This window comes from Stigmatopora argus, chromosome 18, assembly GCF_051989625.1.
Source record: "Stigmatopora argus isolate UIUO_Sarg chromosome 18, RoL_Sarg_1.0, whole genome shotgun sequence".
NCBI lineage: Eukaryota > Metazoa > Chordata > Actinopteri > Syngnathiformes > Syngnathidae > Stigmatopora > Stigmatopora argus.
The window spans coordinates 8,319,348-8,340,458 of NC_135404.1; the positions used below are offsets into that span (position 1 = coordinate 8,319,348).

Sequence of the window (21,111 nt, forward strand, 5' to 3'; positions counted from 1 at the left end):
GTGTTTATTGAGCCTTCTTCAGAGCAAAGATGTAGTGTTGATTCTCTGTTTTCCTCCCACAGCCAGCAGCTTTTGTCGTTTTTATACCTTCAAGGTTCTCTTTTATGAGAAATGCATAATTCATAACTGGCTCACGGCTGATCACTTTTGTGCAAACTTCAAGGAATCTCCACTGACAATGAAGCGCCCCACCGCCTAAAGGGGAAACGAGATAGGTGTACTGCGGGTAGACCCCCCGGGTGCTCGTGGATCAATGATTAACGTAACGACTCCCCGAACAACCGCTTCATCAGGGGTTGTACTGGGTTAAATAGCTCCACTCTGACCAAGTTGGGGATCAAGGCAAACCTGAAGCTGGGCTTTAAGAATAGGCTCAATCGATAGTAATTGGATTCAGTTAAATGAGAATTGACCAAACGGAAGCTTAGACGGATAAGTATCACTTTCTTTAACGTCTCTCTACTTCGGTAAGGTTGGATTGAAAGCATTCGCAATTCCATTTAGTCGATTGGTGGTACTTGTGCTTGAAAAATTGCAAGAAGTCACATATAGTTACATTTTTTTGTAACATTTTGGAAGATATCACTATTTATTGGATGTTGTAGTAAGAACATAGCAGTTGTATACTATATAATGTACTATACCTATACTATGGCATACTAAAACTAGTCTATGTTCCCTTTCCCAAAACCTAAACTGGAGGGATCTATCGGCACTGTTCTTCTCAGGCTTCTTTCACTACTTGTATGTTTCCAAAGACCACTTGTGGCAGTCCTGATGCTCAGCAAATTTTTCACCTTGTATTTATTTCGCCCTAATATCAGTGTTTTTGATCCCAGGGCTTGTAGCCTTTTCCCATGCTTTGGCTTCCGGCGCCCAACTTGAATCCTCACTTATTGGATGGCAGCAGGGCTATAAAGGAACTAAAACTAGCCTAGCACATCAAACAACCTCAAGATGGCTAACAGCTCCATTTTACTACGTTCCCGGGGAGAACGTTGACCTTCTAAACTGTGTAATGTCGTTCGCGCAGGTGACAGGATTGGGAGAGGGAGGCAGTTGACAAAGGGGTGGAGGGCGTTTGTCTCGATTAAGAAGCACAGTGGATTCGTTTAGACAGAACATCAAAGTCCTGCGACAGCTCCTCAGGGGTGGGCTCCAGGTTTTGGAGTTATTAAGTCTGCTGGGAAAAGGCATCCCACTGCCGAGTTCCCCAATGCAAGTTGTATGTTTTCATTAATAACTTGACAAATCACCATCATTGCCTCGTTTGCAAAACAGACTTTCGACAAAGAGACAAATTACTTTTGCGGTGGCTGTTAACGCATCAGGAACTGGTTAGTCTTTTTCTTGATTTATTCCGATTTTCTGCAGCGCCCGCGGTTTGTGTCGTACACTTACAGCGACGTCTTAATTACTGTTTGGAAAGAATAAGAGGTGGCGGTGTGTGTGGGGGGGGGGGAAGCCTGCCATCACTGTTATGGTTATGATGCCTGTTTAACATTTCCTCAGACCTGGTCAATTGCAGAAAGCGGTGAATGGGGGCCCAGGCCCTTTTGGAGCTCCTAATTGGAAACGCATGTGCGTCACGCTGTTGAAAGTTGTATTCGAAAAAACAGGATAACTTTTAGGAAAAAAGCTGCCACGCTCAAGGAAATACAAGGTTTGATGTCTCATTGACTTATTTCTCTGGGTGAAAATATGCCATGACCTAATGTTTGGCTTTCATAGCTCATTCCGTTAAGTAAATAAAGAGCTGCAATGGACTAAATGAAGAAATTCCTACGCCTGGTACCACTTAGCGAAGACGAAGGCAACTGGCAAAGCAGAAAGAGTAGAGCTTTTGTGTCGCCAAGCACCGGCGTTGGACGAGGTTTTCCCACTAAAAGAGGCCATTAGGCGTTTTTACTGTTACTTACTTGTAATGACTCGTTAGGAAAGACATTCCTTGTGACTGGACATTCAGTATTAGTGTCTTTGGTCTTCCTAAAAGCCCTGACCTTGCGCCTTGATCACTTAGCCGCAGAAACTTTAGCAGCAGCCGCGGTGGGTTTTGGGATTACCGAATTTACCACCCGGAATGCCCTAAAACTCTCTTGTTTATTATTTTAAGACACATGGCCAAAAAATACCAATGAGCTTCTTACCGCGAAGTTCTATAGAACGTGTTAACACGTCATGTTAAATTGCCACCAAAACGGTAATAAGAGTTGGCCATCAATCCCATGTCGGTATGAAGAGAGGGATCCGGCGACGGAGGGCTCAATTGCGTGGCGCCTTTCGTCGCAGACTTCCTGGTTGGGAACGGCGGAAGCAGGTGCACCTAAATGAGAGAATGATGACATCTACGATTCCAGGCAGGAAAGCAAAAATGTGTCAAGAGGCCGGAATAAGACGGAAAATGAAGCTAAGAGTATTTGATTCGCTCACAGAAGAGTAGTTTGTCTTGAAAAGAAAATGGAGAATGGACTCATTGCTCATTTTTTTACAGATAGACCTTTCATGCCATTCTTTTTTTGACTGTGCTGAATGAATATACAGCTGTGCCTTGACAAAATGGCCAGTTTGAGATCCGTGACAGAAAAATTTTCCTTTCAGAAAATCACATTTTTTGATTGCATTTTCATTCATGGAATCTGTTTACGTTCCACTTAGACAACTTAATTATTTTCCATTTGTTCACCTGACGAGGCTGACCACATCTATCATCCATAATCAGTTCACTACTGTTGTGATTACTGAATGTTGGACCTTTTTTGTGTGTCTGACAGTAAAATTTATTGGGCACTTTTCTCTCCTTCTGCGGCTCAAGTGTTGCATAGCAACAAGAAGGGGGAAAATACATTTAAATATTTTGATTTGAAACCATGTATTTTTTTATTCCCTTTTGGAAACATAGTGCAGCCTACAATTACCATCCCCATTTCTCCCTCAAGTTCAAAAGTGTAGCGAGTCATCGCGGCATGCCAGGCAATAAATGATTTTCAAATATTTAACTCAATGGAAAAACTGACAAGCGCCGCATCTGGAATACGCCTGTTCAATTTATCAACAGCTGTTTTGTTGATTAAATTAAAACACCGGCAACAGTCCTTACAGACCATACTGACCGATATAGAAAATATGTAGATAAGCCCCCATCGAAAGTCGTGCCCCTCCGGACAGGGGAAAAAAAGGGCACAGCAGGTTGACAGGCACTAACAGTAATAGCACTTATCGGCGCTCCTGACATCCTCGCCTACACCGCCACCAACACCCCCCCCATCTAGAACGTGGTGGAGGGGGAACACCCCCCCTCCCCTACCTACTCTGCCAAAACAGCGATTCGCCCTCCCATATAAATTGCATCATTAACATCGGCGAGATTATTCCAAGCTCTCCCACCGGGTTTATGGCAGCAACAGCCGCATCTCAACTTAGCGACTTGACACCCGGAAGACGTGCGACTTTTTCGAGCGGATCCGTAGGAGGAAGAAGACGGGGGGTGGCAACGGGGGCCATGTGCTGCTTCTATTCTTACTAGAGCTTTTAAACAAATTCAAAGAAAGGACGAATAGAGGCTTATTATGCGGTTTTATGAAATGGCATCTTTCTTGGTATTGATAACCGTATTGAAACTGTATTTTCCAAACTCTATCCAGCCCAGTGCCTTCATTAACACTATCTTTTGTCACAAAGAAGCTAAAGCCAATCGGAAACTACAATATAGCCGCATAGATTGTGCCCTTTGCTCAGATCAGTAGGCAATTAACTTGTGATTACTATCCGAGGTCAGGGTTAAGCTCCAAGTTAAAGGTTGAAGCAGCAAACATTTTAATATGATCCTTTTACTCTATTATCCCTTTTACTGCCGACAGCTTCTACCTCATAGAAAGTGAGTACATAACTATACATGAAACCCCTCAGCAATTATTTTTCAATGGACATCCTTGCACTGTAAAGTCAATGTGATTAATGTGGGATCCCACTCTGCCCCCACCCGTACCCCTTACCTGCCACTGTCCGGCTTCTGCTTACCATGCAAGTTTCCTTTTCACCTGAACAAATGGCCCCTTTGCACAAAAAGTGCCAACCTTTTACTTTTACCGGAGTGCGAGCCTAGCAGTCTCCAGTAATAGCAGACATCCCAATAAGGAGCAAAGTGTAAGGGTGGTGGGGGCGCTTTACACCGAAGAGCGTTGAATAAAGGAACGTTTATTTTTGTGCTCCGGCCTGTAACAGCCACAGGAAATAGCACAGTCTCTCGATCGGTGAGCAAAACCTATTAAGTTACAGCACTCTCACCCGAGCTATTGGACGTTTTTAGACCCTCTACCCTCTGAATTAATGGTGAGGTCACTGGGGCATGGACTGATTGCGTGAAACAACCTACCGCAAAACCTGAGCAAGTTTGTTCAACGAGGTCCATTTTCAACGTAATACACGAGATCAGGTTTTTCAAAGAGTACTAAAGTGTTCCCTGAAAAGATCGACCACAAGACAAGTTTTGGCTTCACAGGCTAGCATAGTTTTCATTGACGCTTAAAAGTTAAAGGAGGTTCTTTGTTCCCATGTAAGACCTTAACATCCTCTCCTGCCTGGCCACTTTTCATGCAAGATTCTGGGAACGAGCCAGATCAAGTCATGAAAGCGAAAGAGACTCTAGACGAGCCACGGCGTAACTCAAGGATTTTCCGTTTAAGATACTAAGTCACACATTCTTAAGATCAGGGTATTTTTGCCTCAGAGTGCCAAAGTGATTCATCAACAACTTTAGCTTTAATGGTAATGATCAGAGTTGAATTTTATTGAAAGTAAACCCCAAGTCTAAAGGGTTGAATGTTTCATGATGAAAATTATACACCGAAAATTTGACTGGAAACATTGTTCCCAAACTCAGTCATTCGTCCATTTTTTTTCTCAAGAATCAAATGTTTCTGAAAACATATCCACACCACATACTACACTTAGCAATATGTGATAACCGGAACATATTACCTTGTCATGCATATTTTTGACTACCAGGGCGGCAGATAGGACCTCAATGATTCTGGAGTTAGGTCACATTTCTTCAACAAACCAACCGATAAAACAGGCAAAAGTCTGATTTTAAATGTAGTTCCAATCTATCTTATTTGCTGAATGTTTTCTAAAGGTCTGTATCACGCCACATTTTGTAATTAGGCAGCTGTGAGAAACTCCAGAGAAATGGGAGCCACTCTATCAAAGCGAAGTTACTCCAATTACGTGAATCATCCCGGTTGGTGGTAGCAGACTCTTCCAAAATTAGCAAGCAAATTGCTCCTTTTCCAACATCGGAAGCGAGCACTGATGCATTCGGTTCCCAATAGTACAAGTTGTTTCAAAAATTGCGTCAAAAATAAGGATGTTTCTCTGCAAGTGACTATTTTTTTTAGTTTTTCTTTGTCTTTTTTCTCTGAGATTTATTCCAAGAAGCAAACAAATGCACTTTTCAAAGCAACAAGACTCCATCTAAACTATGCAAAATATTGTTTTCTGTTTTCATGCTGGTTAAGTAAAATTGGATTAGGGTTTTGAACTGATGTGGTATGGTTATTATGGTCAAAAAGAATATGGTTTCAAGATGGTTTTAGTGTCATTGTTGTTTCAAATCAAAATAGGATTCAAAGCCCAAGTTATTTCAAATTTGCATATCATCAGTCATTAAAATGTGGTTTGTCATTTCTAGCGGTTACCTTTCCTCCATCAGTATGACATATGATGATGTCAAACAGTAACAGATTATTTCCATACCCGTTATTATCCTATAGACAAGAGATTGAAATATGCTCGATGTGAAACATAAATAATGTAATTGTGTATTTCCTGGTGTTGGGGCCACAAATACTGTGAGTAGATCAGGAATGTCGCATCCTGCCGTCAAGCAGCCGGGTGGGATTAGCGTCTGGTGACGAGCTGTCAGCATCTTTGTCGGTTCCAACAAAAGCAAACGAGCTCACGACAATTAGGGTGTCTGTCGGGTGTAATTGTCGCCTGCGCTCCCAGCTAGGATTATGACAGCTTCACATGTCAAAGCAGACTGATTCGGTTCCCACCGCGTGATTCCTTCTGTCGCATGTTGATTCGCATCTCCCTGGCAATTAAGATAATATGTCGTAATTAGAGTTGGAATTTATCACCGTGGAGTTTTTAATAATTTCAGTTAAAAACCCTCTGCGCCTTCTTCGTCTTCTCGCCTGAGTGGCCTTCTGATGAGATGATGATAATATCAGAACAGTTGTCTTCGGCACGGTTAGTGTATTGTGAGAGTTTTAAGATGGCTCCAAGCTGTAGTCCAGGCAACTTAGTTTAGGATTTTATTAAGCCTGGCCAAGTTTTTTTTTTTAAATATCCTGTGTTAACATCAGAGCCATCCACATAAGAAAAAGTAAAGCCTTTTGTCTGTTTTGTTTGACTCTACTATATTCTGAACAGATTTAATTAAGAACAGGATGTCTTAATACAAAGCAGAACCCAGCATAAATTCAACGTTCTGACCAACCATGTAGTGACCTAGCTAGTCGTGTTACAAGATTATTATAACCCTGTTTACCAAGGGAATGTAGTAACTAATAAACGATGGGAAAGGAAGACAGAAATTGTGACATTGGGGAGAATTTTGCTAGTGTACAGTAGTGTAGGACAATGTGATTAATTGCAGTCCATTGCAAAAATCTCATGCTATTAATCACAAATCTCATTTCCAATCGTTACCCAGCCCTAGTTTCATGACATTTTTCGAATTTCAAATCAAATTTTTAGGCTATCGTTAGGCTTTGAGGATTGTTACGATTTCCAAGTAAGGTTGTAAATCTGGTTTCATGTTCCAAACAAGATTTAGGGTTTGAATAGTTCCCCAGCGGCCTTTATTTACTACAACCTCACATATTAGTCAATATTGTCAGAAGGATATTCTCATCCCTTGCCCTCGTCTCATCACGCTATCAATACCCACTCCTGGAGGCTGGTAGCAAACGGCAGTGGAAAAAGGAAGAAAAAAAACAAAACGCGAAGACCGTGTTTGGTGTTTAGCGAAATTGGCCACCACAAAAGGAACTAATCTTGCCGGCGTAATTGTGTAATCATGCCGGGGCAGATGGGGCGCTCGCTTTAACTAGGACACGTTGTGCTCTCCTCTCCGCAACAAAAGGCAAAGCGGTGTGACAGCCTCTTCAGCACCGAGTGGGCGGGAGAGTGTAAAGAAGAAGGAGAAAAAAAATGAGTGGAGGAAGCGCGAAAGGGAGGGTTGCCTTCACCGGGCCCGTCACCCAGCCATTCCTCCGCTCGATATGTTACCACAGAAACAAACGTAAGCTGTAAACACAGCCAGGACCGCGCTCCCGGGAGCTGAATCACTGCGGCGTAATGACTTTGCTTCACCCTGCACCTAAAACATTTGAAATAAAGACAACTGGACATAGTGGAGACCTTCACACCCAGGGATAACAGGGGTGCGACCACATACTGTAGCTACAGCCACCCCGGTCCATTGATTTACGAGTTTAATTTGTTTCATGACAAACATTTTACTACCAGTCCCACCTAAAAGAGAACTTGGCTCTATAAATACCACCATCGGGGCCAACATTAAATGATTGGTTACCATTGACACACAAAAACCTGTATTTTTTCATATATGAGCCACACTGGACTATAAATCCTAAGTGAATTCATACAAAAAAAGCAGTTCTTCAGATTGGCACTGGACTACAAAATGCAAGTTAAAAAAAAAATGGAACCATGAAGAACCGTTAAAGGGTTCTGAAGGTGTTGAAGACTCCCCCTTTTCAGATCCTTTCGTTGTTATCAAATCCATGTAAATTCCGCTGGCTTTTTCACATAGTTGACTCGGTCACGCTATCTCCTGCTAACTGTTTATCTTTTATCCACAATAAAAGAAGGCTCTCTATCTCGTCATGAATGTCACTGCGCCGATGGGAAATTATAGGTAGTCCTTTGGAAGGCCTCTTCTCCTTAATTGCGTCCTTCTGCTTAAAGATGGTGGATATGGTTGACATATTCCTCTCGTATTGCCGAGCAAGCTCGGTGACACGTACACCACTCTCATGTTTTTCAATTATTTCGCGCTTAACGTTGATAGTCAACGGTCGCCTTTTCTTTGCAAAACTCTGCCGATCCATTGTTGTTTACTTTGTATGTAAATGTAGTATGCATTGACCAACTTGGAAAAAAAACAGGGGGGAAATGCAAAGCTCCGCCCCGTGCTCGTAGATATATTTTATACACGAAAGAGATGCGGCAAGACAGTGCCATGGCCACCTGGCTTGCTCGCATCTCGAAATCTTTCTCGTATCTAGGGCGAATTATTCAGTCGAAGTTTTCATCGTATCTCAAGGATCTCGTAGGTAGAGCTGCTCGTAGGTCGAGGTACCACTGTATATATATAATAAAAATGTTAATAGACCTAGACCTAGCTTGGGCGATATCCAAATTAAATCCCATTTGTGTTATCCAGTTAAAGTAAATAAGATCATTTAGCAACACACTCATTTCATTTCCCTGGTTAACTTTTGTATACTACATATAACCCCGAAATAATTTAATAACATTTTCGATTGTAGCTTCTTGGCTCACAGTCATTAGATCTACTGCATATTCCAGACTATTTCCAAGTAAAAATCTGTATGTGAGTATGTTTGCATCCCACCATCTGTGGCCACTGTGGACTATTTTCCGCACACTGCTCCATATGGTGCTAACGTACTGTACATAAACAGAACACTCCAAGAGCAAACAGACCTTTGAGCATAATGAATTTTGTCACGGCGACTATTACGCTATGAAAATAGCACACGTTTAAAGAAGTCGGGGGAGTGGGCGGTTTGCCGAGTAGCTCGCTTTTGCAGACGGAGAATGGCAAGGGTCGGAGTTGGGCCCTTTGAAGCCTAATGCAAAGTTGTTGCTATTTTTGCTTGAAAGCGAAGCACCTGGATGGAATATTTTCAACTGCTTAATGGAAATCATAAAGTAAGAAAATGCAGTTTTTTTTTTTAGGTGTCAGCATGTCATACTGTGAAATGGTGTAGTAGTACAATTAGGTTAAAAGACAAAACATCCCTCAACATTGTCATTTTAGATTTACCATTTAGTTTAAAGATGTCATGTTTCAGCAACAAAATTGTTAAAAAAAATTGACGAGTTTATCATCAAACAAACAAGGACTTGTTAAAACTCAAGTCACTTAAAAACTAGGGGAACATTAATGAACGCTACATATAATGAGCACTTATCAGTGTCAGGTCCATCTCAGATGATTAATGATCATATTTCCTCAACTTGTTTTGTTTCTTCCAAGTGATGTGCTCGTCACGGCCGAACATGTTATTGCAAAGTGGGTGTAACTTCCCCGTGCCAGTCACAAAGTTGCTGCTTTAGCGTTTTTACTGTGCGGCGGCTGGCAGCTGTTTGCAATTTTGCCTGACTGCTCTCGGAGAGAAAAAAAAAGAAGAAAAGAAAAGCACCAGGGGCCATTTTCCCATCGTCTACAATTTGGAAGTGGTGTTAGTGTAGCAAGCATCGGACAAACGTTTGACGTTATGATTCAGTAATAGCCAATGGACTGATTACTATTCCACGTCAAGTGTTCACAACACATTGGTTTGAGGATGATAGCATGACAATTGTGACATCGTTCTAAAAATAATAACAATCATGGATGGTTTGGTCACAGAGATGTAAAATGTGGACATTAAGTCATTCCCTGGTATGAATATTTTGTAATCGTATACTGGAACAGCAGGTGGTTTGAAGTCGTTTTCAATAGTTTGTAGTTGTCACCAGAGATCACAAACATAAAAGAATATTTATTTTCTCAGTTGTCCTATTTTTGCTTTTTTACCCAAAACAATACAACTTTTAAAAGGAACTTGACAATTAACAAGAGAATATTTACGTTTACCCTATTTTCACGACTATAAGGCGCACTTAAAAGTCTTAAATTTTCTCCTTTATAATCCAGTGTGCTTTATATATGAAAAAAAAATTAAAATGTGTCATTCATTGAGGGTGCGCCTTATAATGCGGTGCGCCTTATAGTCGTGAAAATGCAGTATTTAAAAACTGTTTAAATGGGAAAAACAATGAGAAAAATATATATCTTGATAAAAGTTCCAAAAATAATAACGAAAGTGCGTTTTTAGGTCAACATCCTTGTCAGTGTTGCAGGGTGGGTGCTGACTACAGCCGAGATTGGTCGCCAATCAGTCGTAGGGCACACATAGAAACAGACAACCTCTCTCACTCACAACCCCACCACCACCGAGCGGGACTCGAACCCGCACAGCCCGCACCAAAGCCAGGCAAAAGAATCATTGCAACATTAGGTAGCCAATATCAAAACAGTCGTATATATTAATTTTCTCATTTAGTTGTTGATTAATCATAGCAGCCATAATTTAGAGTTACTGGCAAATCCAAAGGACATTTTCATAAGACGCCACTGAATTTCTATAATTATTTGGAAGCTGCGGACAAAGACATTTTTACTTAACAACATTTTTCCCCCACCAATTTGTTTCCGTGTGCACTCTGTTGCCAGTTAGTGATCATAAAAAGTATAAGTCAAGGCCTATTTGTTGAAATGAGCTTCTTAGCAAATATTTGTGGCGAGCCCAGCTGTGTGACTTACTCCATTTTCCGCAAAATAAGTATGCAGAGCGCCTTGCTCGTAACGCTTAACCGCCGCTTTGAGCGTGGCCGTTACTCTCCGGCCCTAATTACACCCACGGAGGATTTGTTGTCTTGTACTCCACTCCCATCTCGCTCTTACTCCGTCATCCTCCCGCCGACGTCTATTGACCTTTTAGGATAGATTTCCGTAACACTTGGAGCGGGCGTGACCTCGCTTCTTCCCTGGAAGAGTGGCGGGCCTGTGTAGCGTCGGCCAATCGGTCGCCGTCTGGTTGCCAAAGCCAACGGGAGGCGCCGCAGCGAGAAGAAAAATAGGCGGAAAAAAGTGCACTTTACAGACAATTTATTCGTGGAAAACAGCCTCTCGCTGTTTTTCACTGTTATGTGTTGGCGGCTAGACAGACGACTGATTTGTATTGTTTTTACCGCCGCCAAGGGCATCTTGTTTCCGTGGTTTTTAGGGGTTTGAGGTTCGGCTAAAGGTAAGGGCTAAAAGGTAAAGAGTTTCAAATAGGCTAAGGATTAGTTAAAGATCTAAGGGTAGGGCAGTGTATTTTTTTTAACTGTATTAAAGCTAGGGTTGCAGCTGCAATCCTAAAAATAAGTGGTTCAAAGAATGGATGGATAGCACATAAGAGTGAAATACAAACACTCAAAAAATGAAAGATTAGATTAGATAACTATTCATCCCGTATTCTGGAAATTTCACTGTCACAGTAGCATGAGGGTGAGAATACAGACACAGAAAAAGACACCACAGCATTGATTGAGTGGCAAAATGTTTTTACATTAAGTACCAAAACAGAGCAAAAGTAGAATGGGCTCTTCAGCCACTGTTAGAATTAGAAATAATAAAATGCAGGAACATATAGTTGGTCTGATATTGATCAAAAACAAGATCTATCTATAAAACCATTTTATTATTATTTTTTATTTATTTATTTTTTAGAAATAACATACATCGTGGTAGTTTATTAGAAACTGGAAGATACAATTTCCTTAGAAATTTATAGGTGTCGGTTCATTATTGAAACTCAACAAGTAACTTAGTTCAATTAAAGCGTCAATATTGTGTCAGTTTGTGGTCGAAACAGCGTTGAATAAATATCAACATTCTTTCAGATCATTGTTGAAAAACAAATTAAACTGAAGTCCATGTTAGACAAAATATTGATTTCAAACTGCTTAACTGAAGTCCAGTTTGCTTAAAATGGTGAATCGTACTGACCTGCTAAAAAAATGAAATAGAAACCGCACTAATTGTCATGATTTAATTCAACTGACACTAATGATCGCTTGCAGCCTTCTCAGTTCTAAAACATTAGACATCTCTTTCTGTCAATGGGAAAAACGGTTCACCAAACTGTTTACCAAAGATTGTCCATTTGGGGAGATCTCTGGTTAGGATCGAACACTTGTGCAGTCCTGAACTAGGCGAGTCGGGTCAATCCGTTTTAGCTCTGTTTGTCGTTCTTAAAGTTTTCCAGTTGTTGGGCTAATGGGAGGACACACATGAATAAGATCAAATTCACTTTCTGGCAGAAGGCCGGCCTCCTTGGCGCAGGGAGCAATAATCTAAATAGCAATCACATTATTCACTCGGGTTTCGTTTAACTGGAGCGCATTGTCTTCTCCTGGCCGTCGTAGCATGAACATCATTGGCTCGGCGGGTGTTATATTTGGCAAGCCAGGCTCATTTTTTGGGGGAAGCGCTCTCGTCTTCCTTTAACATGCCAAGCGTTAAATAGGTCAGTAACGTTTCCATCGCTCTTGTCGGGTTTTGTAAAACACACATGACACGCGGGGCCCGAGTCGGGCCGCGTGGACGCCGGCCAAGCGCATTAATGGCAACCAGGCCGAGTCGGATGACATTGTTATTGCGGTCCTTCTTGGGGAAACGGGGCCGGCTGAAAATCTATATTTTGATTTATAGCGCCGTCCCAATGTATACGCATATCGGGCCTATCCCGGTCTCGCGAGCCGAAGGGCCCCCGCGTCATCTGGTGTAGCTAAACGGGGGGTTCCCCTTGGAGAATTTCCACCTGTAGCGGGATATAGCGTTACTGTGTTGATTGGAAGCGACTCAAGTGGTGAGCTCTGTGAGAAATGCCTCGGAATAAGAAGGTCTTTGTGGAAAGGGAAAGCAACAAGTTTGCAGACACGCTTGCGTTACCTCTGCCAGGGAGGTCTTGGTCCACGACGTGCGGGATTTTCAGTCAACCTGCCGTTGAAATCGGAAACCAAACAGAAAAACCCTTTAGATTTCCTTTTATCTTGACAGCAGTATTCTGGAAACATCATTTTTTATCGGTGAGGATATATTCTAGATGCCCTCGCAATAGGCGAAAATCTGTTTAATGTAGGAACCATGTATTGTTTTTGTAGTTTTATCCCTTAAGAGACGCGATAAATGCGTTCAGATTTATTAAAAGACACTCATTTAAAAAGACTTTTCAAATAAATGCATAAAAATGCTAAATATTTTTAGGAAAAACATTAAAAAAACATTTATTAGTGAAGCCATTTTAGATTATAGTCACTAAACATAAACATTATCCTTTCATTGTAGATATTGGGGAAAAATATGTAGTTATTTTAAATTTCAGCAAATATTTATATTTATTTTTGGAAGGGACTTTAAATTTAAAAAAACAACTTGTATTTTTACGCCTCTCTAAACCTTGGCGTTATTTTGTTCTTCATATTTACTTTTATATTTATTTGAACATATTATATTTTTTATTCTTAATAAGACATTTCAAACACATCTTGAAATAAAATATCTTTAATGAAAATATTAGAGAAAAATGCTTGTTAATATAGTTTAAAAAAAAACTTAAATCAAAACTAATTATGCAAAAAAATAAAACAAATCATTTCACGATAAACAACATTTTTACACTTGTCATGACTTTAAAGATACCTTTAAAGGGAATCAAATGATGTGATAACGCATTTTTTTGTTTACAGGCTGAGTAACTCTTGACGACACACTACATATTTTCTCCGCCATTCGCCATCTTTAAAATGGCATTTAACTTTGTTTGCCCAATGATGAATCGACCCTCACGCAGACGTAAAGACGTTGTTCCATTTGTTTTGCTCAAGTGTTATGATTTACCGAGGGAGTCCAGCGGCGCGTTAAAGATCAGCGGAATTATGATGCATTTTTGTAACATCGCATCTTGCCGTTTATTATCCGCTTGAAGCGATGATACGAATTCCGTTCTTTATGGTTTGGTATTAACTGCCTTATTTTTCTCGGGAGACGAGGCGACGGCTAATTTATCACTGGCGGCTCACATGAAGGAGGGGGGGTTGTTGTGGGGGTCGCAGGGTGTGAATGATGGATGGTTCCAGCGGTGTTGTCTGGCACGCCGGCACCAGCCGAAAGGAATCTAGAAGGTTATCAGAGCGATAAATTCAAAGTTTTTCGCGGTTTCCTGATGCAACGCCGGAGCTCTCCTAACCCTCTTGTCGTAAAATGTCAGGAAAAACTTACAAAAGTGCCGAGTGGATAACAGATATTGGATTAGAGTTAAACTGTAGTTGAATCAGAGTGACCGGTAATAACCTCAGTTGAATTCTGGCCAGTAAGAAATGACAGAAAATTGGAAAGCATGTGTGGAGAAAATGTTGCCTTTAATCGTAAATGACAGTTTAATTTACAATAATATTTTGCAGTGTTATGAATGTATGAAAATGTCTTTAAAAGTATGAATTCAGAAATATGAAATGATACCTAAAATGTACAATTATTTCAAATTTACAGACCAAATATGTATCAAATTACTCTGAAAATGAAGCATATTTTATTATTGTTAATTATAAGTCAAGCACTTTCCATTTCAATCAATTTAGAAAATCTAAACAAAAATCATGTTTAATTGCAAATTTGACAAAACTAATCCAACTGATTTTTTTCACATTTGACTAAATGAAAAACAGATATTTATATTTTGCATTAGAATAAGGATGCATAAAATAAATTTACAAAATATGCAAATTTTAAACACAATAAAAAGCAAAATGTCACACAATTTAAAATAAATGTCTCTGTTATACAAAATGTATATATCGAACAAATCTACAAAAATGCATCAAGTCAAATATTAAAAAAAACGAGAAATTAGTGTGCCAAATGTAGTATTTAAAAAAAAAATCAAATTTAAACTATGAACAATTCACTAAAATAAACCTACATGCTGCCAAAAATACATTTTTATCTTTAGCAGTCACACAAATCTCTTCATTCACTTCACAGTGACTTTAAGCGTGTTAACAGGATTATTTACTTGCCTGTTGTTAAAACTATACAGTATATATGCAGCCTTTGAAGTGAAAATGTGGCAGGGAAGTCATCTGTGCACAGGCACTCTATTAGTGCAATGATAGGCTCCTTTAGCGCAGAGAAAGATGGCTGATTGTATGGCGTCCCTCTCAAGGTCAGACGGCAGCAAAGAGCTTTTTTCCGCTTACCTGTGCAGACAAACGTAAGCCGAGAAGCTCGTCGTTGATATTTCCATCCGCGGAAGTCTGCAGAGGACATAAAGACGCCCGTAACTTGATAGTACAGTTTTTTTTAATGTCTTTTTTTTCATCTGGACCCAATGATTCAATCCTATCCAAACCCGAGGGTCCCCGCTTTTCAAGGAAGGTACAGATGACATTAAAGGTCAAGCTAGGGAGTGCAGATGTTTTGTCTACTTGTCACCCGCCTGGATTAACTCCCTTCCCACGCACTCACTTGTCTGAACCCAGCGATTGGATGTAAGGATTGCCTGCTATAGTAATTCCTAAGTGGAGTCAACCTTTTTGTCTGTATTAATCGTTACCCTAAAGCGGAGCATTAAGTTCTATGAGGCAAATATGCAAAATCTTTTCAAATGTGAACCTACTGAGCCTAAAATTCCAGCAAATTCACATTTCCCCCACTAACCACCCTCATTTTCTTTGCACAAATATCTCCCTAAACTTTATATTTGTCACTATTTACTTAAAGCCTGCAGTAAAATGTACCCTATCTACCCCCTAGAGTCTAGGGGTGTCAGACTCGGGTTGGTTCGCGGGCCGCGTTAACGTCAACTTGATTTCACGTGGGCCGGACCATTTTAGATTTAATATTTAGATTTTTTTTAATAAATGGATTAAAAGAACTGGATTAAAAGCCCTGAATATTCAGTTTTTTGTAGATCTAAAACAATATTTATTTTAGCTTTTTTATATATTTTTAGATTTTACAAAATGATTTTTGAACTAAAAACACAGAAAAAAATGGATTAAAAAAATACAATTATTGATTTAAAAGGGGGAAAATCAGGAAATTCAATATACATCTATACTCTTCATTTTAATTTGATCCTAAAACAGAAAGTCGACACTCATGATTTACCTTCCTGGGCCACACAAAATGATGCGGCGGGCCAAATTTGGCCCACGGCCCGCCACTTTGACACCTGTGCCCTAGACTGTACAATTTATATGTTGATTTCATGTGTTGATTTTGGAAAAAAGGAAACGCGAGCGCAAATCTTTTTTGGGGGGGGTTCTGTTGCGAAAAATAAATACATATTTAAATATCCATGCAAAATTGATAAAGGTCTCATCTGTCTTCTTTTGGTTGCTGCAGAAGGAAAGCTTCTTGTTTTTTTCTTTAAATTATTAACCAGCACAAAGAGCAGAAAGAATATAAAAGTTGCGTGTGTTGTGGTTGAACAGAAATAGAACTACGATATGATTCGCCATAAGCATCCACTGTAGCCTAAACTGTCACAATTACTGTGAAAAGCACTTTGACTTAAAGTGATCTCCAGTCTGAATTTTTTATCATGATGCTGGAGTGTCAGCACAACCGGCAGCCAGGAACCCGTGGGAATACAATGAGGATCTCTGGGATACAGGCTGGATTCCCACTTTGAGTGGTGATTTGCAGGGAAGACTGATCTGTTAGGAAATGAGAGCGGGAGAGTGGCTTATCCAAGCCTTTGACTGATAATCAGCTCATTATCGTGTTGATCATTTACAATTCCACTCCCGCCTGCTTGGCTAGTCTTTTGATGGTGTCATGAAAGGACAACTTTGCAGTTTTTCAGTGGTCTAACAGCAGGCCTTGGATGCTCGAAGGTGTCTTTCAGGTGGTCTGTTCTTGGTCTGGACCATTGAGCCTGATCAGGAAGCCCATTTGGATCTTAATACCACGATGTCAAACGTAGGTCTTGACTCAGTGCAACAAAGTTGTCCCATCGTTTGCCCAAAGTATTGCTTATATTATTAAATTAGGGACTTGGTATCAGTGATGCTGTATACACGGGGGGCTCAAGTACCACACCTGGAGAATCACTCCTGTAAAGCCTTAAGAAGCCAACAACAAGTCGTCCCACAGGAACCCAATGATTTACTTCAGGGGATTTGTACCAAAGGAGTCCAATTTCAGGTCAACTGTAATCAGAGTCATAGAGCAAGACCGTTAACACAAGGAGTTTAAAGACTGAGACCTTTGTGTTTGGAATCAAATATCTGGAAGCCAAACCTGAGTCTGATCATTTTCTGGAAAGATTACTACCTGACTTCAGGGTCTGTTTGTTGGAGGTCACAAACTGTTTACCCAACAAACTGTTTGTTGTAAGATTTTCTTAGGAGATGCTCACTTTTTGAAATCCAGATCTCATTGCCACACTCTGTAGCAAAAGCGCAAGCACCAATATTTCAAAAACAGAGTCTAAAATGCAACATTTGCAATCTGGAATTGCAAGCTGTGACTGAGCATCCCCAACATGGCTAACTGTGCATGAAATTGAACTGATTGGTGTTATTGACCAGAAGGCTTGGAACTCTCTCCTCTGGTCCTTCTGAGCTACCTGATTGACTGCAAAATCTGCAGGCCGGTTTCTTTGACGCCTCTGCACTTTCTGGAAAAGAGTGATTTAATGGAAGCTGCCAGAGCTCATCAACATCAGCACCCCTCTCGCAGCAGGCCACGCTTCATATAAAAAAAAAGCTCACAATGAAGGAATGAGATGGACAGGCGTTTACTCGGCCTTTTGTTTTTGAACCGTGCACTTAAAAGCAGTGAATGTCAACCCTTTAAAAAGAGCTACTTGATCCTGCAGTTTAAGGATTACCAAAACCTTCGGGGGCCCGCTGCAAGTGTTTTCTCGGTTCACCACTGACTACACACTGGGAAAAGTTTGGATATTCCTACGGTACGAAACATACACATCATTAGCCACTGAGATGTTCCTAGGGAGAGGAAACTCTAGATCAGAAGCTTGGAGAGGCGCCCAGCGGGCTTTCCTGGCCACTTCCAGAAAAGCCCGCTTTGTTTGCGAGTCTTTTGTCAACCTCCTTACTCGAGCTTCATTACATCGGAATTGCATCATTATTAGCGCCGAAATGATTCTTGACAACACGCAGAGAACACGCTGACCCAAGGGTACGAGAGGAGGAAATGAAATCCTTCATTTACATACAAAAGCAAGATAATTGCTTAAAGAGACAGATGCCATCTTTACCAAATACATCCCAGCGGAAATAACGTTGTCAGATAAATGGGGAAAAAAACAATTTTTGTTGTGAGATTGTAGAGAAAAATATTTGTGTGTATTTAAATCGTTCAAGCAACAGTTTTTCACATAGTCATTTAAGCTAGGTTTTGCTTATCCCTTTATAGGAGTTTCTGTGTCATTGATGACAATAGATGTCCAATCCATTTTGACCAGAAAGGTATTTTCTGCAAATCTTTCGCATGTCGACGGCACCAAATTATTATCTCAAGAGCGGTTTTTTATGCGATTCACAATCACTGTCCATCCGTGTGGGTAATTTAGCTAAATGTTTCCAACAATTAGAAAGAAACATGATGAAAATGTTCTTGACTGAGCTGTCAAAAGGCAAAACTAACCTACGTAGCCACCTGTTGCCATTTATACGACACAATTACAGCTTCCCATTCAGCAAAATTACCCTCTTTCTCAGTTAATTCCAGTTGAGAGTTTCCACTTTGGAGTATTTCCAAATTACCCTCTGATATTCCCCAGAAAAGTTCCTCCCTAAAAGCAACGTTATCACACCATCTGTGAATGGAGATGGATTGTCTCCAGGGTGGATATGTACGTCAAAAATTTTCAGACAATTTCTTCTCATCTATTGCCGCTTTGTGTTTATTAGTGTAGGAAGGAAGCTTCTGGCAAAAGCAGAGGTGTTTTGTATCTCGTGTTTATGTGTGTGTGTGTGTGTTTGTCAAGCTTTTTCTCTGCGTGGGTGCACCGTGTACTCATGCGCATGTTAGTGTATGTGTGCCTGTTAACGACCCTGCAAAATGACAAGCTGAGTTGGCAGTGAGAGTACAGCCGAGGGTCATAGAGAGAGAGGAAGAGGAGGAGGAGGAGAAGAAGAAGGGCGCCGCTGTGATTCACCATGCTGTCATCAGAGGGACAGGGGTGGGTGGACGTCGGTGAGGGGGGGGTACGCCCGTCATGTATTCCCACCTGAGAGGCCGGCACATGTCGTTATTTACAGCATAACCTTGGATTGGAGGGGGGGTGTGGGGGGGTCATCATGTCGATGGAAGAATCAGATTGGACTTGACATGTACCCGAGCCGCTGACCTTGATAAGTGCGAGGTGCCGCGAGCAAAGAAGGTTAGAGGAAGAAGAAGAGAGGACTTCTGTTGGCTTTCGCCAGCAATTTGGGCGTGCGTGTCCATGTCTAGCAGAGGGGAAGGAAGCGGGGAGTGGATGCATGGCATCAGCCTTATAGAGTTAAGCAGGAGTGAAAATGAGGCTCTGTGGAGCTTTTGGAAGTGAAATGAAGATTTTTTTTTGGGACAAAACAGCTAAAATGTTATTAAATAGTAAAGTGTTTACTTTGCAATATTGAAAATTCAAACTAAAAAATGTTCTATCATCATTCGCCAATTCTGCCTGACCTGCGACTTCATTGTCAGACTTGGTAAATTTTGGGAGTCATCCATCATGTCCCAAAACTTCCGCATTTCTCATGTTATTGCGTAATAGTTCCCACAAGACTTTGAAAATCTGTGAGGCTATAAAATATTTCCTGATAATTGGACAAATCTTAAATTTACCAAAGATATAAGAATAAATAAGATTATTTGGATTTTTTATATACCACAATGTGAAAAATGAAATGCAAATCTTTGAGTTTTACAACATATCTGATGCAATCTCAGCATATTTATTAAGATTTCATATAAAATCTCGCCCTATATGACCTAAGTGTTGTGAATGACAATTTCCAATGAGGTGTTAACAAATCCTGCAATAATCAATCAAACGTCTTGAAGCAGCCAGTACTACTCTAGAACTTTAAAAATGTTTTTTTTTCAAAAATCCCATGAGATTTAAAAACCATTTGTGAGATTTTGAGACTGGTGCAATCTTAAACAAAATTCCTGAGAAAATCTGATGAGATCCAATACTATTTTTGCAACAATCTAACAAATCTTGCAATACTGTATTTCAGCAACTGTCATTTTGCATCAACAAATATTTTGTGAAAATGTCATAAATGTGACACCATCATTGTGAGACCTACTATTTTACAGCTAACGTGAGATTTCAGTTTACCTAACAAAAACTTAAACAGAGGTGTAAAGAAAAAAAGTTGACTGAATAGTGAGTTGCAAACAAGTCAGTGTTTATGCAAGCGACGATGAGGCCTTGAATTATGCCACTTGTGTAAATAAAATGAGCCTCCTTTTAAGCCAGCAGCTCTCCAATGACAACAGCGCCTTTGTGTGCACACTCCAGTCCTCTTGTTTTCGATGGCCCTTCAACACATCGCGAGCACGGTGTTTGCTGGCAAAACACTCATGTTTCCACGTTGGTCTTGTTGTTTTTTTGCCTGCCCCAGTGGATGATCCAGAAGCCCCACAAGGTGGCGACCTTTTTCGGCTGCATCGGCACCGACCGTTTCGGCGAGATCCTGAAAAAGAAGGCCGAGGAAGCCCACGTGGACGCCCGCTACCATGAACAAAGCGAGGAACCCACCGGCACTTGCGCCGCCTGCATCACCGGTGACAACAGGTGAGTGGTCGCCGACCGTACGGCCAATATCGGAACTGTCCAGGCGCGGTTGTCACTTTTAAAGGACGGGCTAGTGGGGAAGAATGGCGTCGATAACGGTCAGTGAGGAGTTGAGTTGTCAGTCATTCAGTGATGTTCGCGATCTCACTCGGCGGGCTTGACAGGCTGGCTTGTCTCATGTTGAGCTGTGACACCAGAAAAGGTCACATGACGCATTCAGGGAGAGTCGCGCTGAAATATTTCTTACAGGTGTTTCGTAGACATCTCGCAAAACGGTGGTGGGAAAGGTCGCCTAGTTGACAGCCGGTGACGGCTCTTATTATCTGTGAGCTGGAGATGGATACAAATTTGGGGAAATTACGGTGATATTTCTGGCTTGAGTTATTAACGGTGAGTTAAAAATGACTGAGGCCGT

The 21,111-nt window shown here is 40.9% G+C and overlaps 1 protein-coding gene across 2 annotated transcripts in view; it reads left to right on the plus strand.

Moving 5' to 3' along the window:
• The window catches only part of LOC144092639 (adenosine kinase-like), an 81,982-nt gene that overhangs the window by 15,919 nt on the left and 44,952 nt on the right, over positions 1-21,111 (plus strand). For both annotated transcript variants that reach the window (XM_077625622.1, XM_077625623.1), the window contains exon 5: positions 20,524-20,696. In XM_077625622.1, the coding sequence (XP_077481748.1) occupies positions 20,524-20,696 (173 nt within the window). The remainder of the gene's footprint in view (positions 1-20,523; positions 20,697-21,111) is intronic.